Source organism: Nerophis ophidion, linkage group LG14 (genome assembly GCF_033978795.1).
Source record: "Nerophis ophidion isolate RoL-2023_Sa linkage group LG14, RoL_Noph_v1.0, whole genome shotgun sequence".
In the NCBI taxonomy this organism is placed as follows: Eukaryota; Metazoa; Chordata; class Actinopteri; order Syngnathiformes; family Syngnathidae; genus Nerophis; species Nerophis ophidion.
The window spans coordinates 19286980-19313437 of NC_084624.1; the positions used below are offsets into that span (position 1 = coordinate 19286980).

Below are 26458 nucleotides of genomic sequence, written 5' to 3' on the forward strand. Positions count from 1 at the left end.
AGGTGGCAGTGACACCATTGTACGCCCTTATTATTGTTCATTGGGTGAACACCAGCGTACATTTGTGAAAATAATTACTCTGATTTTTGGGAGTTTCGGGAAAATTGGGACGGTTGGTAGGTGTGCGCTGTCAAGCGGCATTCATATAAAACTCGCGGGCCGCACTAACATTACATTTTCATATTAAGGTGCGGGCCGCTTGTCTGGGACCCCTGGTTTATACATAGCACAAAGCAAAAAAAACTCTGTATGCAGTATTATTTGAATAGAAATTTCAAAAGAGTTATGTGGCTCCCATTGTTTTCTTTACTTTGTGAAACGGGTCAAAATGGCTCTTTAAGTGGTAAAGGTTGCCGACCCCTGATGTAGGAGCAGCAGAAACTCAAGTTTGCAGGTGTGATCATGCAGGACCCCTCATCTCTACGATCTAGGAGCAGCAGACACTCAAGTTAGCAGGTGGGATCATGCTGGACCCCTCATGTCTACCATCGAGGAGCCAGAAAACGCTCATGTTAGCAGGTGGGATAATACAGGACCCCTCATGTATACCATCTAGGAGCAGAAAACACTCAAGTTAGCAGGTGGGATCATGCAGGACCCCTCACATGCTTTCTTCCTAGAGTTTGAGTGGCTCACTTCAGAAGGTCAGCTTTCTTGTACCTGTTGCAGGACATAGAGAAGAAGAGCAACCTTTGTCCCCAAAGCTGTTCAGCTCCTCAACTCCTGATCCCTCACACTTCCACCCCCCTGCTCTTAACTAACCCTTAAGAATTTTTTGTATTAGGCTAACAGTGGACTTCATGCACTACAGTCACTTTATTATTTATTATTTCAGAATACCATTTATATAGCGCTAATATATTTTTAATCTGATTAGAATATGAAGACACATCTCCCTTTTTAACTTCCGGTGCTAGCTGCTGGGGTAGTGAAGTTGTGTGTCAGCCTTTCTGGGATCTCTCTGTGTTTCTCTCTATCGTTGGGGTCCCGGCAGGTGGAGGGGGTGGTTCCCGTGGCCCTGTGCTGGGCGGCCTAAGGCGTACTCCGGTTGCTAGTGGGGGTTGGGGCGGTCTGCGGGGAGTCACTGGGCCCTTTAGGGCGGGGCACCCCGTCTTTCTGCCCATGTGGGGTGTTGTCCCTCGCTGGCTTGGAGGATGGCTGTCCCCTGCTTCTCCTAGTGCCTTTTCCTCTGCTGGGCTATTGTGGTGGAGGGTCCGACACTTAAACAGCAAACAAAGTGGTTTTAGTAAAAAAGTTGTATTTACCCAAAATCAAAAAGTACAAGTTAGATTGAATTGCCCATGCAGACAGACAACGTCCTCCAGAGAGACGTGGATGATCGAAATCATGCGAATCACCATCATAATATTGGTCTACTGGCTTTTTATATGTTACCCTCAAGTGTCAAGGTCCTGTTGTTTTGCAATTGCTTGCTCCACAACAACCGTGGATCCCTTAATCATAACAAACAATCAAAACATGTTGTAGAATGGTTAGAGCGACCACAAATTCAACTTTCCCCTACATATGCTCTTCCAGTGATTCAGAGGCTTTTAGATAGACTTTCTTTTTGGACTAAAACAGACACAAAATATGGTATAAAGATCAGAAATTCCACTACAATATATTAATTTATATTATTATGTGTTGTCAACTTTGTAATGTTTTTCATGTAATTGCCTGAAATAAATAAATATATGAAAAAAAAAAAGTAATTTCTGTGTTAATAATATTTATTTCACTAACTGCTTCTTTAATATCGCTTTTAGTATCATATAAGTACATATCCTATTTGCTGATGTTGTTCTAATGTTGTTCCATTGTATACAGTATGTTGATGTTGTTGTTGTATTGTTGTGTTTGCTGTTGTTGTTGTCTCGGTCTTGTCCCCACAATTTCCCCCTCGGTCTTCCTTATTTTTCTCTTTTTATCCCCTCCTGCTCCGGTCCAAATAATAATATAAATCCATTAAATAAAGTCAAATACAGATGAGGCAACACAAGAAGTATCCCACACTTCACTTATCTAAAGTAAATGTGTAGAGCATATATAGATTTGCTTTAGTGGCTGGACACGACAAAAATAGCTAAAAATGTAAAAAACTTCCAGTGCTTATCATGTTGCATGTCAGTAGTACTTGAAATTCAAAGCCCATGCACATAATCATGTTTCATCAAACATATATCAACGTTGTTGCCCTAGGGTAAACTGGGTAACACAAGGCATATTGACAGAGCTTAACCCATTGTTACTATAACAATCTACAAGATTAATATAGGTTGCCTCTCTCTCTTCCCTTTCATCTTTCGGCATTCCTTTTTTTTTTCCATTTATTTTATTTTATTATCTTTTTAGCTATCATTATGTATACGTATTGTTGCATTTGAACAACTGTATTGTTGATAATAGAGGTAAACTATTGGTTTTGTTCATGATCAATAGCGCTTTTTCTATTGGTATTTGTATTGCTTCAGTTTTAGTGTAAGAATGCTCATTGTCATTACTATATTATTATTTATTTCACTAACTGCTTATTTGCTATCACTTTTACGATCATATTTGTACATATTGTATGTGCTGGTGTTGTTCTATTGTTGTTGTTGTTGCTTTTGTCTCTCTGTCTAATCCCCCTCTTATCCCCATAAGTTCCCCCTCTGTCTTCCTTTTTATCTCTTTCTATCCCCTCCTACTCTGGCCCGGCTTCACCAAATGATAATATAAATACATTTAATAAAGTCAAATTCAAATAAGGCAACAAGAGAAGTATCCTACACTTCTCTTTTGTAAAGTAAATCTGAACAGCCGATATGGGCATCTACATCAACTATATGATTTGCCTGAGAAGCTGGACAGGACAAAAAAAAAAAAAAAAAGAAATTCAAAGCCCAAATTCTTGGCTTCAGACCAATGTCAGATATTAAATGTTGGAACGTTTTTAAACTTATTTTTTAATAAAAATTGTTCGGCATAATAATAAAAAAGTAGATAGTTAATTGTGTTACTGAAGGTAATATAACTCATATGTAATATAACTCATATGGTGCTAGGATACCCACAATTTCAGCCTTTCAAAGCTCCTCTTGGACCACCAATGTTTGACCTCGGTATTTGCCAAATCCTGGTAACGGCCCTGCTAATAAGAAGTAACAAATCTATTGGAGCTATGCAGACCACAAATCCAGCAACTACAATTAATTCATTGAAAAGAGAAGATAACGAGATCATGCGCAGTACAGTTTGCAGGGATTTTGTTCCGAGTCCCCCAGAAAATGGTGAAAAACATAAAAAATTGAGACAGCAATAAAGTGTCCTATAAATGCCTATTTGAAAAATAAATAAACTATGACATTTCTCTCTCACAGTTGTTAAACATATTTTTAATGAAGTGGTACACGTTAAGAAACAATTACAGCTGCAGCACTCTTTTTATTTAATGCAGATAGCCCCATCAGACCACTTTCTAAAAAGTTAAATTTAAAAAATATTTACAATTTAATGCTGAAAATACGAAGAATTCACCTGCAACTATATATTTGAAAAGATATTACTCTGCTTTGATTATTGCACAAAATAAGCAGACACACGCACGCACACACGCACGCACGCACGCACACACACACACACACACACACACACACACACACACACACACACACACACACACACACACACACACACACACACACACACACACACACACACACACACACTCACACACACACACACACACACACACACACACACACACACACACACACACACACACACACACACACACACACACACACACACACATTCACCTTAAACCTCACACTGCAGGCAGGACTACACACAAAACCATTGGAATGCTATAAAAATTTATTTAGGTTGAAAAAAAAAATGTGCTCATATCTATGTGGCGTGCTGTAATATATACATGAGTGATGGGGGTTTTGACTAAATGGATAGAAAGTAATACAAATAGTTGAGTACGGCATCATTACTCGAAAGCAGTATTTCCTTGGGGCTCATGAGACAAAAATCAATAATGACATAAAGTAGACATGCACCGTATATTGTGTTTTGAATTGCAGGTCAAACACTGATAAACAGTACTCCATCAACGTCCTTTTTACATGCAAAATAAAACAAATATGATCTCACGTAATAGCCAATGGTTCTTAAAAGCTGCGACTCAATTTAACTAGAGCATCATATTTCAAATGCAGAAATACAAGTGCTCACAGTTGAAAATGTGTGTGGCTAAACAGGCCCCTGTTTTGGATCCATGACTGATTCTTCCAGGCTCTGACACAAGTCTTGGTGCCAGGTCCTTCCTGCGTGTGCAGAAAACCAAGCAAGAAAATGACCTGAGGGGAAAAAATTAATTAGAAAAAAGACACCATCTCAAAGTGTGGACAAATTGGTTTGTAAAACATTATCAGAAGTGGTGTTGGTCAAATGAAAGACTTATTGTGCAAAAACAAAAGGAGGTTTGTGGAAGATTCATTGAACATCTATTTGGAACGAACGGTCCTCTCAAAAGATATGTCTTTTAGAGCTAAATAAACGATTGTTTGCCAACAAGCGTGAGACATCTTTATGATCGGCTTTTATGTCTTCTTCTCCAACATTTTGGGGTTTCCACGGCAGCGGTGCGGAACCATGGGGTGCTGGCAGCGCAACATATACAGTATGTACATAATGTGTACGTGCAAGACCACATTTGGACGTATTTGTGTAGCCCAACAGGTCTTGCTCTTGCCTCAGCTCTGGACCCCGCTGGGTGGTCTGCAGGGAAAATGTTTATGATCCAAAGTGAGCTAATCTTGTTTGGCAGAATGGAGAATGATTTACAAGATGCTGCAGCAGGGCCAAGCAGGAGAGGAGGAAGAAATCTTAGGACTCCATTACAAGTCGTACTGCCTCCAGACACTTCTCTGTTTGTCTTTTGCTTGGACACTGCCTTTGATTGATCAATTAGCTCCATGATGACAGCCTGCACAAATGGGAGCTTCTCATTTTCCTCATGGAAATCGCCATCAGACTGTATGAAGGTTTGGCAAAGGCTGTCTTAGACTACAGCACACGTTTTAAGGAAGTGGGTCTCTACATGCACATACACTGTACATACATACATATATATATATATATATATATATATATATATATATGTACATATACATTCACTGTACATACATACAAACATACATACATATACACATACATGTACATATACATCCACTGTACAAACATACATAAACACATTTGTACAAATACATTCACACAGACACATACTGTATGCATCCACTAAACAAACATACATATACAGATACTGTACATATACATTCACAGTACCAACATACATAGACACATACAGTACATATACATTCACTGTACAAACATACAGGGGACGGCGTGGCGCAGTGGAATAGTGGCCGTGCGCAACCCGAGGGTCCCTGGTTCAAAATCCCACCTAGTACCACCCTCGTCACGTCCGTTGTGTCCTGAGCAAGACACTTCACCCTTGCTCCTGATGGGTGCTGGTTGGCGCCTTGCATGGCAGCTCCCTCCATCAGTGTGTGAATGTGTGTGTGAATGGGTAAATGTGGAAGTAGTGTCAAAGCGCTTTGAGTACCTTGAAAGTAGAAAAGCGCTATACAAGTACAACCCTTTTATTTATTTACTGTACATATATACACAAACTACATATACAATCACTGCAAATACATACATATACACATACTATACATATACATTCACTGTACATATGTACATACATACATATACACAGACTGCACATAAACATTCACTGTAAAACATATATACGTACTGTACATATACATTCACTGTACATATATACATGCATACATACATACATACATATACATTCACTGTACATACATACATATACACAGACTGCACATAAACATTCACTGTAAAAAAACATATATACGTACTGTACATATACATTCACTGTACATATATACATACATACACACATACATACATATACATTCACTGTACATATATACATGCATACATACATACACACATACATACATACATACATATACATTCACTGTACATACATACATACATATACACATACTGTTTAAGACATTCTAAAATTATTTGTTAACATTATGAGAGCCCTTCAGACATGAAATAACATATTTTAGTCACCTTTACACTCTTTCAATTGAATATACTGTATGCTGCCTGGAGGTTGAGCCAATCAGTGGTTACGATACTGAACAGTGCGCTCTGATTGCGTTGGTCACATCCAGCGGACAATAGTACTGTAAAAGTGTTATTTTTTAGTTCATCCAGCTATTTTTATGCTTGAAAAAGCCTAATTTAGGGCAAGAATGTTGGCGAATATGCTTCTAATAAAAAGAGAAAAATCTGCGACGTGGTGTAGCCGTTGTCTTTGAAACAGTGATGAGAGAGTCGACGGTCATTTCTGTAAACTGTGAGTGGAATATGCATCTTGCAAATATATTTCACCTTTTTTAGGGGCACAGATATCCAGATCAACCCGGTTAGAGAGTCTATTGTGGCATATAAGAGAATAATAAACACAATGAAGGAAAGAACTGTGAGAGTACACTTCAAGTGTATTCAAATCAAATGACACATTCCTAGTCATTTTTAGCTTTGCTGCCGAGGGCTGCAACAACAACTGTTTTGATAGTCGACTGATCAGCCAGGATTTTTTCTGATTAATTGCTTGGCCAAATTATTATTGCTTTTTATCACACATTTGAGTTTGATGTTGAGTGTGGGACTTGGTTTTAAAATCTGGTATGGTATGTGGGGCTGTCGAGGTTGACAAAACTCTGCAGCATCGCATGGACATCAGGGGCGGGGCCTCTGGATGTCTTTGAAAAGAGGAACTAGAGGGTGTGTTCCAACAATGGTGGGATCACATTCCTCAGCCTTCCCGTTAAGGTCTATGCTGATGTACTGGAGAGGAGGCTAAGCCGGATAGTGGAACCTCAGATTCAGGAGGAGCAGTGTAGTTTTTGTCCTGGTCGTGGTACTGTGGACCAGCTTTGCAGGGTTCTTGAGGGTGCATGGGAGGTATCCCAACCAGTCTAAATGTGCTTTGTGGACTTGGAGAAGGCATTTGACCGTGTACCCCAGGAAGTTCTGTGGAGAGTGTTAAGAGAGTATAGGGTATACGACTGTCTGATTGTGGTGATCCGCTCCCTATATGATCAGAGTCAGAGCTTGGTGCGAATTGCCGGCAGTAAGTCAGAGCCGTTTTCAGTGAGGGTTGAACTCCACCAAGGCTGCCCTTTGTCACCAAATCTGTTCATAACTTTTATGGACAGAATTTCTAGGTGCAGTCACGGCGTTGAGGGGATCCGGTTTGGTGGCTGCAGGATTAGGTGTCTGCGTTTTGCAGGTGATGTGGCCAGGATCTTGAGCTCTCAATGGAACGGTTTGCAGCCGAGTGTGAAGCGACTGGAATGAAAATCAGCACCTCCAAGTTCGAGTCCATGGTTCTCGCCCGGAAAAGAGTGCCGGGTTGGGAAGGAAATCTTACCTTGAGCGGAAGAGTTCAAGTACTTTGGGGTCTTATTCGGAAGTGAGGGAAAAGTGGATCGTGATATCGACCGGAGGATCGGTGCAGCGATCCGCACACTGTATCGTTCTGTCATGGTGAAGGAGCTGAGCATGGAGGCAAAGTTCTCAATTTGGAGTTTGGTCTAGGTTCCTATCCTCACCTATGGTTATGATCTTTGGGTTATGACTGAAAGGACAAAATCTCGGGTACAAGCGGCCTAAAAAAGTTTCCTACACCTGGTCTCTCCCTTAGAGATAGGGTGAGAAGATCTATAATCCAGGAGGAGCTCAGAGTAAAGTCACTGCTCCTCCACATCAAAAAAAGCTGGATGAGGTTGTCTGGGCATCTGGTTAGAACGCCTCCCTTGGGAGGTGTTTAGGGCACATTTGACCGGTAGGAGGCCACGGTAGAGACTATGTCTCCCAGCTCGCCTGGGAACACCTCAGGATCCCCTGGAAGAGGGATGGATGGATGGATTATGCAAAATTAGTTTGTAACAAAAGAAAATAAATTACTGAGAAACTAATTGTTTTCTTTATTACATAAATTATATAAATATAGAGAAATATAAATCAATAGAAATAAAAGTGTAAACATGAACATTCCTGGTGGTGTATCAATTAAAATTGTAATAAACGACGAGTCGTCAACAACACATCTTTATCGGTGAATTGTTAAAATCGAGGTTGTTGATTATCCATCCATCCATCCATCCATCCATCCATCCATCCATCCATCCATCCATCCATCCATCCATCCATCCACTTCCGCTTATCCGAGGTCGGGTCACGGGAGAAGCAGCCTAAGCAGGGAATCCCAGACTTTCCTCTCCACAGCCACTTTATCCAGTTCCTCCTGGGGGATCCCGAGGCGTTCCCAGGCCAACCGGGAGACATAGTCTTCCCAACGTGTCCTGGGTCTTCCCCATGGCCTACTACCGGTTGGACGTGCCCTAAACACCTCCCAAGGGAGGCGTTCTAACCAGATGCCCGGACAACCTTACCCAGCTTTTTTTTCGAGAGGCGTTCGGGTGGCATCCTGACCAGATGGCTCCTCTCGATGTGGAGGAGCAGCGGCTTTACTTTGAGTTCCCCCCGGCTGGCAGAACTTTTCACCCTATCTCAAAGGGAGAGGCCCACCACCCTTTTTTGGGCAGAAACCATGGACTCGGACTTGGAAGTGCTGATTCTCATCCTGGTCGCTTCACACTCGGCTGCGAACAGATCCAGTGAGAGCTGAAGATCCTGGCCAGATGAAGCCATCAGGACCACATCATCTGCAAAAAGGAGAGACCTAATCCTGCAGCCACCGAACCGGATCCCCTCAACGTAATGACTGTGCCAAGAAACTGTCCATAAAAGTTATGAACAGAATCGGTGACAAAGGGCAGCCTTTGCAGAGTCCATCCCTCACTGGAAACATGTCCGACTTACTGCTGGCAATGCGGACCAAGCTCTGAAACTGTTCGTACAGGGAGCAACCACCACAATCAGACAGTTTGATAACCCATACTCTCTGAGCACTCCCCAAAAGACTTCCCAAAGGACACGGTCGAATGCCTTCTCCAAGTCTACAAAGCACATGTTGACTGGCTGGGCAAACTCCCATGCACCCTCAAGGATCCTGCCGAGAGTATAGAGCTGGTCCACAGTACCTCGACCAGGACAAAAAACACACCGTCCGGCGTAGCCACCTCTCCAGTACACTTGAATAAACCTTACCGGGAAGGCTGAGGAGTGTGTTCCCACAATAGTTGGAACACACCCTCCGGTTCCCCTTCTTAAAGAGAGGAACCACCACCCCGGTCTGCCAATCCAGAGGTACCACCCCCGATTTCCATGCGATGCTGCAGAGTCTTGTCAACCAAGACAGCCCCACAGCATCCAGAGGCTTAAGGAAGTCCGGCCGGATCTCATCCTTCCCCGGGGCTTTGCCACCGAGGAGCTTTTTAACTACCTCAGCAACCTCAGCCCTAGAAATAAGAGAGCCCACCACAGATTCCCCAGGCACTGCTTCCTCATAGAAGACGTATTGGTGGGATTGAGGAGGTCTTCGAAAAATTCCCTCCACCGATCCACAACATCCACAGTCGAGGTCAGCAGACCAGCCGCACCATACACGGTGAGATTCTGCTCATAGATTAAGTTTGAACTATACGCTACTTTGTTTTCCAAACGGCAACAGCGAAGGATGCTTATCGACTACAGGGTTGAACTACAATGGCGGACTCGCGCAAACTCTTCAAATAATTCATACCATGTATGGAGATATCCGCTGACGTCACACTTGATAAAAAAGTCACTTATTGACCAAATTTCAAATGGCTTGTTTGGAGGAAGTATGAAGTAAGGCAAAATTGTAAATAAACATCTTCCCCAACGCCTTCATTGTTTGATTTAAAATGTACAGGAGTTATGCAGATCCAACCTACACTAAAAACAGATACCAAAAAGTTGCAAGATGGCTCCCCTTTAAGTGGCCTCATCGCTGAGCATGGCTGCTACGGCGTGTTGGCGTATTTAAATTGAAGCGACCACTCAAGGGAAAGATAAAAAATGGGCACTATAGACAGGTGGCTACTATAGGAGGGTTGCCATGACGCACTTACACGTTGAAGCTGGACACCTTAGATTAGTGAGTGCGAGTGATAATTGACACATTTGAAAATGTTTTGAAACAATTTTAAAATACTTCAAACCCGTTTGTGTCATTGAATTAAGGTTTAAAGTTCAAATCAATTAGATAAGCCATAACGAGAGACACCAGAATGTAGAAAACAGCCAAGTGACCGCTCAGCTATTGTAGTGCAGGCTGGGACTTGTAGTATCAGTTTGTGTTACATACTGTCTTAATGCATCGTACTTTGTCATGGTTATAAGACAACGTAAATTTTTTTTTATATAGATATGATATGTAAGATATAATGTAAATGAATGAAAAAACAATAACCATTTTCTACAAATGAGAGTTCATTACCCCTCTGTAAAAACATGCTCCAACAGTTATATGATGCCATCAAATCAAATGATATCCAGATTATTGCATGACTTAATATTCACAGTACTGTCTTCCCACTGTCAGAACACCCCCAAAAAATATTTTGATAACTCTTTTTACCTCGATTTATTTGTTCCCTTTATTTAGTTATTTATCAAAAATACTGTCTCTGGCAACACAAAGGTCCTCCAGCCCGCTTTAATTTTTTTAAAATCAATATTCTAAATGCAATGTAAAGTAACGATACAATGTAAAGTTTGTGTCCACCTCACCCTTATTTTCTTTTTCCTGGTGACCATGCAGCAACGGGCAGTGAAGCTCATCTCCTGGCCAGTGCAAACACAAGCAAGGCTGCATTCCCCGAGCTCAATTTGCTGTTACGTCTCAGCTCTGTGAAATGGGACTTGCTGGGTGGCTGCTAGTCTGTTCACACCACATTGTATCTGTGTGAATGACATCAACAAAAAAGAAAGAAAAGCAAGACGAGAAAGTGTAAAAACATTCCAAAACACTGAAGTAACATAACTTATGTATCATGAATATAACACATTATTTCTGTTTTTTTTTCGTCACAACTATATATTTACACATTGATGCATTTTACCATTAATTGATTAACATGGACCGCGACTTAAACAAGTTGAAAAACGTATTCGGGTGTTACCATTTAGTAGTCAGATGTAGGGAATTAGTACTGTACTGTGCAATCTAGTAATACAAATGTAATCAATCTTTCAAAAAGCAGAAAGAAAATTAATTAATAAATTGTAGTATTTACGACATTTGTAGTCCAATGTTTCTTAAAATCTATACTACTAGTGTAGTGTTGTTTTTTTTTTTACTTGCTGCTGTTTCTGGCGGAACATGTTGTCAGTAGACCTGTTTTCAAGCCGGACCTTCATTACGAACGCGACCTCTCAGATATCAACATTCGATGATGCTATTCTTTTCCGAGTCTTGCTTAATCGGACTCGGTGATTGGGTCATTTTTGTTCATCCGTCGCTTGTCTGAGAGGGTTTAAGATTATTAGACATCTCATTATCCGACACGCAAAGCTCCAGGAGCTGTTAGCCAAGTGCTAACAACTTTGACAGCAGCGCTTTCACTTCCGTGTGTTCACTTGCACGTGTCCGCCGTCTCTTCTCATTCGCTCTGCTGGGAGCTTACGGGGGTTTTTAGCAGGCAGCGAAAGGTAAATAAATATGTGTTCAATGTTTATTTAGTCGTCTATGTGTCATGTACATTTCACGTTTCCACCCGTTAGCACTGCTGTAAAGGTTAAACCTTCCTTAAATACATTTCATCATTCACCCCGACGCCTTTTTTGTTACATCAGCTTGTTGTAAGATTGCATTTATGATCATCACATGATGGTTGTAAGTATTTACAGTAGTTTCTGCAATTTGTGCTCTAGCTCCCTATTCTTTCATTCATGAAGTGAGCATTCGAGGTGAGGAGACCGATCAAAGTATCGAAGGGTGCAGTGAAGGATTTGGCCAGTATCAGATTGACGTCCATTACTATGTATAACATCCTTAGTGTTCACTTGTTTACGAAGCCTGTTTCCAAATGAGTTGGGAAATTGTGTTGGATTTAAATATAAACGGAATACAATGATTTGCAAATCATTTTCAACCCATATTCAATTGAATGCACTACAAAGACAATATAATTGATGTTCAAACTCGTAAACTTTATATTTTTTTGCAAATAATAATTAACTTAGAATTTCATGGCTGAAACACCTGCCAAAGTAGTTGGGAAAGGGCATGTTCACCACTGTGGTACATCACCTTTTCTTTTAACAACACAAAATAAATGTTTGGGAACTGAGGAAACTAATTCTTGAAGCTTTGAAAGTGGAATTATTTCCTATTCTTGTTTTATATAATGATTCAGTCGTTCAACAGTCCGGGGTCTCCGCTGTCGTATTTTACGCTTCATAATGCGTCACACATTTTCGATGAGAGACATGTCTGGACTGCAGGCGGGCCAGGAAAGTACTCGCACTCTTTTTTTTACGAAGCCACGCTGTTGTAACACTTGTTTTGCTGAAATAAGCAGGGGCATCCATGATAACGTTGCTTGAATGACAACATATGCTGCTCCAAAACCTTTATGGACCTCTCAGCATTAATGGTGCCTTCATAGATGTGTAAGTTACACATGCCTTGGGCACTAATACACCCCCATACCATCACAGATGCTGGCTTTTGAACTTTGTGCCTATAATAATCCGAATGGTTATTTTCCTATTTATTCTGGAAGACACCACGTCCTCTGTTTCCAAATATAATTTGAAATGTGGACTCGGCAGACCACAAAACACCTTTCCACTTTGCATCGGTCCATCTTAGGTGAGCTCGGGCCCAGCCAAGCCGGCGGCGTTTCAGGATATTGTTGATAAATGGGTTTGGCTTTGCATAGTAGAGTTTTAACTTGCACTTATAGATGTAGCGACCAACTGTAGTTACTGACAATGGTTTTCTGAAGTGTTCCTGAGCCCATGTGGTGATATCCTTTACACACTGATGTCGGTTTTTGATGCAGTACCGCCTTAGGGATCGAAGGTCCGTAATATCATTGCTTACGTGCAGTGATTTCTCCAGATTCTCGGAACCTTTTGATGATTTTACGGACCGTAGATGGTAAAATCTCTAAATTCCTTTCAATAGCTCGTTGAGAAATGTTGTTCTAAAACTGTTCGACAATTTGCTTACAAATTGGTGACCCTAAACCCCATCCTTGTTTGTTAATTACTTAGCATTTCATGGAAGCTGATTTTATACCCAATAATGGCACCCAACTGTTCCCACCTGTGGGATGTTCATATAAGTGTTTGATGAGCATTCCTCAACTTTATCAGTATTTATTTTCACCTTTCCCATCTTCTTTGTCACACGTTGCTGGCATCAAATTCTAAAGTTAATGATTCTTTGCAAAAAAAAAATATCGTTTATCAGTTTGAACATCAAATATGTTGTCTTTTTAGCATATTCAACTGAATATGGGTCGAAAAGGATTTGCAAATTATTGTATTCCGTTTATATTTACATCTAACACAATTTCCCAACTCATATGGAAACGTTTGTACGATATTTTTTTTTTTATTGTTCTTAGATATGTATATGTGGGTTTTTGCCTAAAATGTTTGTATTGTGTGTTATACTGATTATGATGCATATGTCTTAATAGGCAAAATCATGAAATAATTCAATGGTGTTTGTACAATGAAAAAGTTGTAATTTCAGCCGACCAGCTCAGTGGCCTTTTGGATAAAGTGTTTGCCCTGAGACTGGGAGGTTGTGAGTTCAAACCCCGGCCAAGTCATACCAAAGACTACAAAAAAATTGGCACCCATTACCTCTTGGCACTCAGCATTAAGGGTTGGAATTGGGGGTTAAATCACAGAATGATTCCCGAGCACAGCCACCGCTGCTGCTCACTGCTTCCCTCACCTCCAAGGGGGTGAACATGTTGATGGGTCAAATGCAGGGGACAAATTCCACCACACCTAGACAATCGTTTGGACTTAAACTTTAACTTAACTTTAACTTTACCTTCAGCGCTGCCGGTGGTCAATTTACTTGGTTTGGCAAAATGTGCAGCATTGCCCTCAACAATTACAATATGAAATGCTCTTTTTCAGAGTTGTTAATTGAAGTTGTCATGTCTCGCAGCCTTTGGGAGCGCACATTATGGAGCTGCAGGCGGTGTTGATGGCGGCCGGCGGGGGCTCTCGGATGACTGAGCTGACTTACAACAGCCCTAAATCAATGCTACCGGTTGGCAACAAGCCCCTCATGTGGTACCCTCTCAACCTGTTGGAAAGGGTGGGCTTTGAAGGTGAGAACTATATTTTACGATGCTTCTCTGGCTAAGGCGACTACAATTCATCAACATCAAACTGACACATAAGTTTTATTTAGTGCGATAAATAACCGCAAGAGGCTGAGTTTTTTATTTTTATTTTTCTGCCGTCACTGGCATTTGAGTGTCAGACATGTCCGCCAATCAGAGTTTGTTCATCTGCATTCTCTTTCAGCACCTGAGTGCATTTGTATACTTTTAAATGGTTATTTGCATTATCATTACCAAATTTTTCAGACTGTCCGGACAGTTTCGGACAGTTCTTTTAATAGTTTGGCCGCGGGTGCGACATATACGCCGGAGCGACTTATGTGTGAAATTATTAACTCATTTACGTAAAATATCAAATAATATTATTTATCTCATTCGCGGAAGAGATGAAGAAAATGTCAGCAATCGTCACATCTACGTCAACCAATAAGAATTCGGCGGGGGAGGGTCATGGCAATTGCTGTAGCTATTGAAAATGGATCATTTCATCGTTGGCGGTAACTTATAAAAACTGAAAAGGGCTGAACAAAAATGGCACCGAAAAGGAAATCATGTACTGCAGATTACACAATATCAAATAATATTATTTATCTAATTCACGGAAGAGACCAAGAAAATGTCAGTGATTTTCCCACACACGTCAGCAATCGTCACATACACGTTAACCACTAAGAATTCGGCGGGGGAGGGTCATGGCAGAAGTACATTGTGGGTCATGGAATGCTTACTGCCATATGCTATATGCCAGTGGTCCCCAACCTTTTTGTATCCGCGGACCGGTCAACGCTTAATAATTTGTCCCGCGGCCCGGGTGGGGGGGGCGGGGGGTGTCCTTTTTTATTTATTTATATTTTTTTCATGAAAAAGGGACGTTTTTGTCATGAAAAAGGGACGTTTTTGTGGTTGGTGCACTAATTCTAAGTATATTGTGTTTTTTATGTTGATTTAATAAAAAAAAAAAAAAATATATATTTATTTTTTTAAAATAAATATTAATAAAAATTCTTCTGCGGCCCGGTACCAATCGGGCCACGGCCCGGTGGTTGGGGACCACTGCTATATGCTTCTGCCTTAGCTATTAAGATGGATCATTTCATTGTTGGCGGTAACTTATAAAAACTGAGAAGGGCTGAACAAAAATTAGACCGAAAAGGAAATCATGTACTGCAGATTACAAGCTGGATGGAGTGAAATTAGCAGCAGAAAACGACAAGAGGAAGCGGCACATACCTTTAGAGTTGGCAGAGTTGTTTAGAAGCGACATCGAGGAAGAAGATTTCATCGGATTTATCGATTAGGAGTGACAGATTGTTTGTTAAATGTATAACATGTTCTATATGTTATAGTTATTTGAATGACTCTTACCATAATATGTTACGCTAACATACCAGGCACGTTCTCAGTTGGTTATTTATGCGTCATATAACGTACACTTATTCAGCCTGTTGTTCACTATTCTTTATTTTTTGAAATTGCCTTTCAAATGTCTATTCTTGGTGTTGGATTTTATCTAATAAATTTCCCCCAAAATGCAAGTTATACTCCAGTGCGACGTATATATGTTTTTGTCCTTCTTTATTATGCATTTTCGGCCGGTGCGACGTATACTCGGAGCGACTTGTAATCCGAAAAATACGGTATATATACTGGAAGATCTCTATGATGAACACGAACAAAGGACTCAGATTTCCCTCGCCCGGACGCGTGTCACCAGGGCCCCCCTCTGGAGCCAGGCCTGGAGTGGGGCACGATGGTGAGCGCCTATTGGCCAGGCCTGTTCCCACGGGGCCCGGCCAGGCACAGCCCGAAGAGGCAACGTGGTTCCCCCCTCCAATGGGCTCACCACCATTAGCAGGGGCCATAGAGTTCGGGTGCGATGTGAGCTGTGCGGCAGCCAAAGGCAGGGCACTTGGTGGTCCGATCCTCGGCTACATAAGCTAGCTCTTGTGACGTGGAACGTCTCCTCACTGGGGGGAAGGAGCCTAAGCTAGTGCGCAAAGTAGAGAAATTCCGGCTGAATGTAGTCGGACTTACTTCGACGCTCAGCAAGGACTGTGGAACCACTTCTTACGAAAGGGGCTGGACTCTCTTCCACTCTGGCGTTGCCGGTAGTGAGAGGCGACGGGCTGGGGTGGACATTCTCTGCAGCATCGCGTGGACATCGGGGGCGGTACCTCTGGATTGGCAGACAGGGGTGGTGGTCCCTCCAGCTATCGTGGGATCACACTCCTCAGCCTTCCCGGTAAGGTTTGTTCAAGTGTACTTTTGAGGAGGCTACGCCGGATAGTCGAACCTCGGATTCAGGAAGAACAGTGTGGTTTCCGTCCTGATCGTGGAACTGTGGACCAGCTCTGTACTCTCGGCAGGGTTCTGAGGGTGCATGGGAGTTTGCCCAACCAGTCTACATGTGCTTTGTGGATTTGGAGAAGACATTCGACCGTTTCCCTCGGGAAGTCCAATGGGGGAGTGCTTAGAGAGTATGGGGTATCGGACTGTCTTATTGTGGCGGTCCGCTCCCTGTACGTTCAGTGTCAGAGCTTGGTCCGCATTGCCGGCAGTAAGTCGGACACGTTTCCAGTGAGGGTTGGGCACCGCCAAGGCTGCCCTTTGTCACCGATTCTGTTCATAACTTTTATGGACAGAATTTCTAGGCACAGTCAAGGTGTTGAGGGGTTCCGGTTTGGTGGCCGTGGGATTAGGTCTCTTCTTTTTTCTGTTGATGTGGTCCTTATGGCTTCATCTGGCCGGGATCTCCAGCTCTTACTGGATCGGTTCGCAGCCGGGTGTGAAGCGACCGGAATGAGAATCAGCACTTCCAATTCCGAGTCCATGGTTCTTTCCCAGAAAAGGGTGGAGTGCCATCTCCGGGTTGGGGAGGAGACCCTGCCCCAAGTGGAGGAGTTCAAGTACCTAGGAGTCTTGTTCACAAGTGGGGGAAGAGTGGATCGTGAGATCGACAGGTGGAACGGTGCGGCGTCTTCAGTAATGCGGACGTTGTACCGATCCGTTGTGGTGAAGAAGGAGCTGAGCCGGAAGGCAAAGCTCTCAATTTACCGGTGGATATACGTTGCCATCCTCACCTATGGTCATGAGCTTTGGGTCATGACAGAAAGGATAAGATCACGGGTACAAGCGGCTGAAATGAGTGTCCTCTGCCGTGTGGCGGGGCTCTCCCTTTGAGATAGGGTGAGAAGCTCTGTCATCCGGGAGGAACTCAAAGTAAAGCCGCTGCTCCTCCACATCGAGAGGAGCCAGATGAGGTGATTCGGGCATCTGGTCAGGATGCTACCCGAACGCCTCCCTAGGGAGGTGTTTAGGGCACGTCCAACCGGTAGGAGGCCACGGGGAAGACCCAGGACACGTTGGGAAGACTGTGTCCCAGCTGGCCTGGGAACTCCTCAGGATCCCCCGGGAAGAGCTAGACCAAGTGGTTCGGGAGAGGGAAGTCTTTGCTTAGGCTGCTGCCCCCGCGACCCGACCTCTGATAAGTGGAAGAAGGTGGATGGATTGATGGATGGATGTATATTATGGTTGTACGATATACCGGTATTAGTATAGCAACGCGATACTAATGAATCATATTCGCTACGATAACGTCTCCGAAACGGCCGGGTCGAAGTCACGTCGTGACATTTCTGGTTTACGAGCAGATGAGCATGTTCGGTCGCACACAAAGACAGAGTACTTAAAAGCAGACACAGTGTGTAGACAGAAAACAGAAAACGGACACATTTTTTGCTTAAAAACTAATGATAAAGGTGAAGTTATAACACTGAAACGCCCTCAGTCGGCAGTGTTGTAGCTATTTCTAAATCACTAATCCTTGTCTCCATGGCAACAAATAAAGTAAGTTTCCTACAAATGTTATCCCTGAATAGCTAAACATGCTTAAAGGCCTACTGAAATGAGATTTTCTTATTTAAACGGGGATAGCATGTCCATTCTATGTGTCATACTTGATCATTTCGCGATATTGCCATATTTTTGCTGAAAGGATTTAGTAGAGAACATCCACAATAAAGTTCGCAACTTTTGGTGTTAAGAGAAAAGCCCTGCCTTTACCGGAAGTCACAGACGATGACGTCACAAGTGTGGGGGCTCCTCACATATTCACTTTGTTTTTAATGGGGCTCTCCAACAAAAAGTGATATTCGGACCGAGAAAATGACAATTTCCCCATTTATTTGAGCGAGGATGAAAGATTTGTGTTTGAGGATATTGATAGCGACGGACTAGGAAAAAGTAAAAAAAAACGCGATTGCATTGGGACGGATTCCAATGTTTTTAGAGACATTTATTCGGATAATTCTGGGAAATCCCTTATCTTTCTATTGTGTTGCTATTGTTTTAGTGAGTTAAATAGTACCTGATAGTCGGAGGTGTGTCTCCACGGGTGTGTTGACGCACAGTGTCTCAGGGGAGTCGACGGCAGCTATTGATGGCACAAGCTCAGCTTTTCTCCGGTAAGAAGCGACTTTTTAACCACAATTTTCTCACCGAAACCTGCTGGTTGACATTCCGTTGTGATTCATGTTAGCTTGACCGCGCTCTGATCCATAGTAAAGTTTCACCTCCAGGAATTTTAAACAAGGAATCACCGTGAGTTTGTGTGGCTAAAGGCTAAAGCTTCCCAACTACATCTTTCTACTTTGACTCCTCCAATATTAATTGAACAAATTTCAAAACATTCAGCAACACAGATCTCCAAAATACTGTGTAATTATGCCGTTAAAGCAGACGACTTTTAGCTGTGTGTGTGCGCAGCGCTCATACTTCTTAAAAACCCGTGACGACTTGCCTACACGTCATCATTACACAACGTTTTCAAGACGAAACTCCCGGGAAATTTAAAATTGAAATTTAGTAAACTAAAAAGCAGAGGTGTGGACTCGAGTCACTTGACTTGGACTCGAGTCAGACTCGAGTCATGAATTTGATGACTTTAGACTCGACTTGACAAAATGTAAAAAGACTTGCAACTCGACTTAGACTTTAACATCAATGACTTGTGACTTGACTTAGACTTGAGCCTTTTAACTTGACATGACTTGCTACTTTCCCCAAAACCCAACGATTAAAAAGTTATTCAGGAGCGCTCCGTATCTTCCATTGTGTACGCGTGTTTGTCAACATGTGTGCGATGACAGCCTGTGGGCTACCTGTCAGTACAACAGCCAATCAAATTACAGCCAATCAAATTACATTCACGTTGTTTTCGTCACGCAGCATTCACCCAATCAAATTGCAGGAAAACCAACGAAGAAGAGCTTTCAAACAACAGAAGAATAAGTGAAGAAAATTATGCCATAAAGTGTTTCGTTCGGGTATTAAAACTACGACTTGGTCAACAAAACAGGAATTGCCGTATGCAAAACATGCGGTTGGAAGATTACAGACGGGGACGCATCAACTTACAACTTCGTTCGACATTTGAAGTTGCACAAAGAAGGGTACGTTATGAATGTAAGCTAACGTTTATTGGCTGAGTAACGTGACTTGTATTTGCTGTGTAGTTAAATCAGTGAGGCTGTAAACTCACTGCTAACGTTATAACCATAGACATCTTATAAGTAGACGCAGCATGGAGCGCTACAGCATGGGCCGCCATCTTGGAGTGGTGATCCGCTCCACTCAGTGCAATTCATTTGGCAGGAGCGATGAACTGTCAGCGCATTTAATTCATATTAACTCACTGAATACCACTTATATTCACGCGCTTTTTTGTCATACGTGTAGCTATGATAAAGGACACATGTTTTGGCGTGTTCATAATTTGCTTAACAGTAATAGAATATTCTTATATGCCAGGGGTAGGGAACCTATGGCTCAAGAGCCCGATGTGGCTCTTTTGATGACTGCATCTGGCTCTCAGATATATCTTAGCTGACATTGCTTAACACGATAAGTAATGAATAATTCCGCTGGTAATCACAGTGTCAAAAATAACGTTCAAAATATAAAACATTCTCATGCATTTTTATCCATCCATCCGGTTTCTACGTTTCTACCGCAGCTGTTCAAGAAGTTGCATTAATGGTAAGAAGTATTTTATTTATTTTTGGTTATACTCAGAATAACAATGAGTATTAAAAAGAAGAAGAGACTTATTATAGTCTAAAACAAACATTGTATGGCTCTCACGGAAATACTTTTAAAAATCTTTGGCTTGTATGGCTCTCTCAGCCAAAAAGGTTCCCGACCCCTGTTATATGCTATAAGTGACCAGACGTCTGAGATCAAAACTGGGAAAATAATCCCAGAGAAGGGAAAAAAACAGTCAGCTATTTTGAAGTTGAAGAAACAATATGATTAGGTTATACATACTTGCGTATATCCTACAAAATTAATGTATGAATACATTAGATGTCTATATATCTTACGGACCTATAGACCAGAGGTTCTCAAATGGGGGTACTTGAAGGTATCCCAAGGGGTACATTATATATTTTTTTAAATATTCTAAAAATAGCAACAATTCAAAATCCTTTATAAAAATATTGAAAAATCCTTCAACAAAATATGAATGTAAATTCATAAACTGTGAAAAGAAATGCAACAATGCAATATTCAGTGTTGACAGCTAGATTTTTTGGTGGACATGTTCCATAAATATTGATGTTAAAGATTTCTTTTTTTGTGAAGAAATGTTTAGAATGAAGTTGATGAATGCAGATGGATCTCTATTACAATCCCCAAAGAGGGCACTTTAAGTTGATGATTACTTCTATGTGTAGAGATTTTTATTTATAATTATATCACTTGTTTATTTTTCAACAAGTTTTTAGTTATATTTACATCTTTTTTTTTCAAATAGTTCAAGAAAGACCACTACAATTGTGCAATATTTTGCACTGTTATACAGTCTAATAAATCAAAAACTGATGACATAGTGCTGTATTTTACTTCTTTATCTCTTTTTTCAACCAAAAATGCTTTGCTCTGATTAGGGAGTACTTGAATTAAAAACATTTTCACAGGGGGTACATCACTGAAAAAAGGTTGAGAACCACTGTTATAGAGTTTATCTCTGTTGCTGCAACAGCAGAGAGTTTATTCTGTCTTGACACTTTGTATTGATATTTTCTATTACATTCTTCCTTTAAATCATCATGTTTACAGTGATTGTTTTATATGTATTTTTCATGTATGTCTGCCAAATACTTTCATGTATGTCCGCCAAATACTTGAACATATATAAACACCTGAAAGTCTTTATTTCAGCTAAAACCACCAATCTGTTTCACTGGATTCAGAATAAAACCAAATTCCGTCTTACTCAACAAAGTTAGTATTTGAATATTGTTACTTGAAGACTTATCTGTGGTTACAATAAAATGAGAATGCATCATAATCAATGGCGGCTAGTGAATTTTGTTTTAGGTGGGCCTGAAAGTTTGTAAACCAAATACCTGTAGGGGGGTCATCCTCCCCCAGAAGATTTCTTTGTGATTTTCACATACAAATATTGTAGTTCTTTGCTCCTGCTTAACTCTGTGGTAATATTATTTTCACAAAATACAACCAATATTATGTTAATGTAAATTCTTACTTGTGAAAAGTAATCCTCCAATTCCTATTTTCAACAGTCCGCTCAATTGAGCAGGAAAACACTGAACACCAGCCCAGCATCTTTGTTTTCTACCTGTCAACTGTCAGTTTAGGCTGCTTGCCGGCTCCTCATCACCACTTCAAGATGGCGGCCAAATTGCTTGCGTTACAGCAGCCAATTCTGCGTCTACTTATAAGATGTCTATGGTTATAACGTCAATGCAAACAAGGCAATCTGTTGCGTCCACTGCAGTTCACTACCTTATTCATACTTTTTGTCAAGTGATTTTTTTTTAAGCAGGGTTGCATGAGCTACCTACACACAACGTTACGTTAGTGAATGTATCACACACAATAACGTAACGTTAGACGGCGCTCAGCAGCACCGCGTATTTTAGCCACCTACAAAGAGACAAACATAGTCAAATAAAGGTCAGTTAAAATGTATACTATATTAAGAATATGTGTACACTATATTAAGAATATGTGTACATATTCCATAGAGCCCTGACATCTAACAAGTAGAGCACTGTTCATTGTTATGTTCATGTATTTGTTGTTTTTCATGTGTACGTACACATAAACACACAAACAGTATGAGATGAGATCAATGAGATAAGGTAACAACATGATATAAACTGCTGATGAACTAGTTACAATGCAATATTCCATGGAAATACAATGTTAACACTTTTGTGCAAATAAGTACAGTTGCACTTGTTTTTTCAAATGTGTTTATACTGTAAAGGAATGAGTTAAATGTTTAGAATAACTGGTTAATAGTGCTATTATGAAGTGCAATGTCAGCACTGTTTTTTTTTTATAATAAATACGTTCAGCGTTTTAAAAGCATACACAATCTGTGTACATATATTAGTCTGTGGTTAAAAAGACTTGAAATGACTCGAAACCCAGAATGCAGGACTTGGGACTTGACTTGAGACTTTCCAGTATTGACTTTGGACTTGACTCGGGACTTGACTCGAGACTTGAGGGCAAAGACTTGAGACATACTTGTGACTTGCAAAACAATGACTTGGTCCCACCTCTGCTAAAAAGGCCGTATTGGCATGTGTTCCAATGTTAATATTTCATCATTGATATATAAACTATCAGACTGCGTGGTGGGTAGTAGTGGGTTTCTGTAGGCCTTTAACTACACACTTAATGTGGACCCCGACTTAAACAAGTTGAAAAACTTATTCGGGTGTTACCATTTAGTGGTCAATTGTACAGAATAATTACTATACTGTGCAACTTACTAATACAAGTTTCAATCACTCAATCAATCAATTGCAATCAGCTCACCGGCATCAAAATGTAAACAAACGCCATTGGTTGATCGACACTTAACTTCCACTTTAATTGAATTAATTAAAGGCACGTATCTAGTCGATACTACTATGAATATGTCAATATTTTTTGGCATCACAACATCTTTCATTTTTTTCAAATGTATATTATGTTTATAAACTAAGGAAATATGTCCCTGGACACATGATGACTTTGACCTACTCAGTGGCCTAGTGGTTAGAGCAGTGGTTCTTAACCTTATTGGATGAACCGAACCCCACCAATTTCATATGCGCGTTTTCACCTTTAGTGAAAAAAATAAATAAATTAAGAATTCTAATTCAAGACAAAGTTAGATGTTTTTTTTTTTTACTGGTGCACAAAATGAACCGTGCATGAACATCCCCTTGTTCAAAGAACAAAACCAACACATGAACTCACCACAAATTACACATCTGCAAATCAGATGGAAATTTATAGGGAACATTGTTTGGGGGTATCCATAATACGCGAATAAGGAGAAGTTTTTAATTACACGATGAGTCGGGTGTGTTTTGACCTCCGCCGAACCCCTAAGGCCGACTCACCAAACCCCTAGGGTTCGATCGAACCCAGGTTAAGAACCACTGGGTTAGAGGGTTCCCCCCTGAGCTCAATCGACACCTAACTTCCACTTTAATTGTATCAACTACAGGTACGTATCTAGTCGATACTGCTATGATTATGTTGGTATTTTTGGCATCACATTTTCTTTCGTTTTTTCTAAATGTATATCATGTTTATAAACTAAGGAAATATGTCCCTGGAAACATGAGGACTTTGACCTATTCAGTGGCCTAGTGGTTAAAGCAGTGGTTCTTAACCTTATTGGATGTACCGAACCCCACCAATTTCATATGCGCGTTCACCGAACCCTTTAGTGAAAAAATAAATACATTAAAAATTCTAATTCAAGACAAAGTTATATGTTTTTTTTTACTGGTGCACAAAATGAACCGTGCATGAACATCCCCTTGTTCAAAGAACAAAACCAACACATGAACTCACCACAAATTACACATCTGCAAATCAGATGGAAATTTATAGGGAACATTGTTTGGGGGTATCCATCATACGCGAATAAGGAGAAGTTTTTAATTACACAATGAGTTGGGTGTGTTTTGACCTTCGCCGAACCCCTGAGCCCGACTCACCAAGCCCCTAGGGTTCGATCGGACCCAGGTTAAGAACCACTGGGTTAGAGTGTCCCCCCTGAGCTCGATCGACACCTAACTTCCACTTTAATTGTATCAGCTAAAGGTACGTATCTAGTCGATACTGCTATGATTATGTTGGTATTTTTTGGCATCACAACATCTTCTTTCGTTTTTTTTAAATGTATATAATGTTTATAAACTAAGGAAATATGTCCCTGGACTTATGAGGACTTTGACCTAATCAGTGGCCTAGTGGTTAGGGTGTCCGCCCTGAGATCGTTGGGTTGTGAAGTGAAGTGAAGTGAATTGAATTATATTTATATAGCGCTTTTTCTCAAGTGACTCAAAGCGCTTTACATAGTGACACCCAATATCTAAGTTACATTTAAACCAGTGGGGGTGGCACTGGGAGCAGGTGGGTAAAGTGTCTTGCCCAAGGACACAACGGCAGTAACTAGGATGGCACAAGCGGGAATCGAACCTGCAACCCTCAAGTTGCTGGCACAGCCACTCTACCAACCGAACCACTCTACCAACCGAGCTATGTCGTTGTGAGTTCAAACCCTAGCCAAATCATACCAAAGACTATAAAAATGGGACCCATTACCTCCCTGCTTGACACTCAGCATCAAGGGTTGGAATTGGGGGTCAAATCAAGCTCCCCTCACCTCCCAGGGGGTGAACAAGGGGATGGGTCAAATGCAGAGGACACATTTCACCACACCCAGTGTGTGTGACAATGATTTGTACTTTAACTTTAACTTAACTTAACATATGATCCTGTAACTACTTGGTATCGGATTGATACCCAAACTTGTGGTATCATCCAAAACTAATGTATAGTATCAAACAACAGAAGAATAAGTGAATATTACATTTTAACAGAAGTGTACACAGAAATTGTTAAAAGAGAAAGTAAGAAGATATTAACAGTAAATTAACAAGTTCATTAATAATACATTTTCAACCACTTGACCTTAATAATGTTGACAAAATAATATAATGATCAATGACACAGTATGTTACTGCATATGTCAGCAGACTAACTAGGAGCTTACTACTGAAATAAAAGTTGTCTAGTATGTTCACTAATTTATTTAAGTACTTAATAAGAATCACATGTTTAATGTACCCTAAGATTTTTTGTTAAAATAAATGCACTAATGCATTTTTTTTGTGGTGCCCTTTATTTAGAAAACTACTAAAAATACAGAAAAGTATCAAAATAATTTTAGTGCCTGTACCAAAATATTGGCATCGTTACAACCACGGATGTCCTCAGTGGTCCCCAACCTTTTTGTAGCTGCGGACCAGTCAACGCTTGATAATTGGGGGAGATTTTTATTTTTTCTTTGGAATGAAAAAGGGAGGTTTTTGTCATGAAAAAGGGAGTTTTTTTGGGTTGGTGCACAAATTGTAAGTGTATTTTGCTTTTTTTATGTTGATTTAATTAAAAAATACAATTATAAAAAATTATTCTGCGGCCCGGTTCCAATCAAGCCGCCCGGTGGTTGGGGACCACTATCTTACAGTAGATGATAAATACTTAAAAATGCAATATCGGAAATTATCGGTGTCTGTTTCAAAAAGTAAAATTTATGATTTTTAAAATGTCACTGTATGGAGTGGTACACGGACGTGGGGGGAGAAGTACAGAGCGCCAATAAACTTTAAATGCACTGCTTTGCGTGCCGGCCCAATCACATAATATCTACGGCTTTTCACACACATAAGTGAATGCAAACCATACTTGGTCAACAGCCATGCAGTTCACACTGAGGGTGGCTGTGTAAACAACTTTAACACTGTTACAAATATGCGCCACACTGTGAACCCACTTCAAACAAGAATGACAAACACATTTCAGGAGAACATCCGCACTGTAACACAACATAAACACAACAGAACAAATAACCAGACACCCTTGCAGCACTAACTAATCATGGCCATGTTGCAGCCCTTAAGGTGTCGCTGAAAGAAACTACTAAGGAAAGTGTCCATAGAGAG

General features: G+C 40.9%; 1 protein-coding gene and 1 long non-coding RNA gene across 3 annotated transcripts in view; one reads left to right on the forward strand and one right to left on the reverse strand.

Moving 5' to 3' along the window:
• Positions 1-810: 810 nt before the first annotated feature.
• On the reverse strand, positions 811-11388 carry LOC133568248 (uncharacterized). Of its 2 annotated transcripts, none has more exons than XR_009809554.1 (3): positions 11217-11388; positions 10825-10995; positions 811-1220 (listed from the first exon to the last, which is right to left on the reverse strand). It is a non-coding gene; the product is annotated as an uncharacterized LOC133568248 (long non-coding RNA). The 2 variants fall into 2 exon arrangements; XR_009809555.1 differs by lacking the exon at positions 811-1220 and adding an exon at positions 3647-4349.
• Positions 11389-11444: 56 nt separating this feature from the next.
• eif2b3 (eukaryotic translation initiation factor 2B, subunit 3 gamma) overlaps positions 11445-26458 on the forward strand; it is a 133034-nt gene continuing 118020 nt past the window's right edge. Inside the window, exons 1-2 of the mRNA XM_061920059.1 lie at positions 11445-11745; positions 14234-14399. Of these exons, the coding sequence (XP_061776043.1) occupies positions 14252-14399 (148 nt within the window). The 5' untranslated portion in view covers positions 11445-11745; positions 14234-14251. The remainder of the gene's footprint in view (positions 11746-14233; positions 14400-26458) is intronic.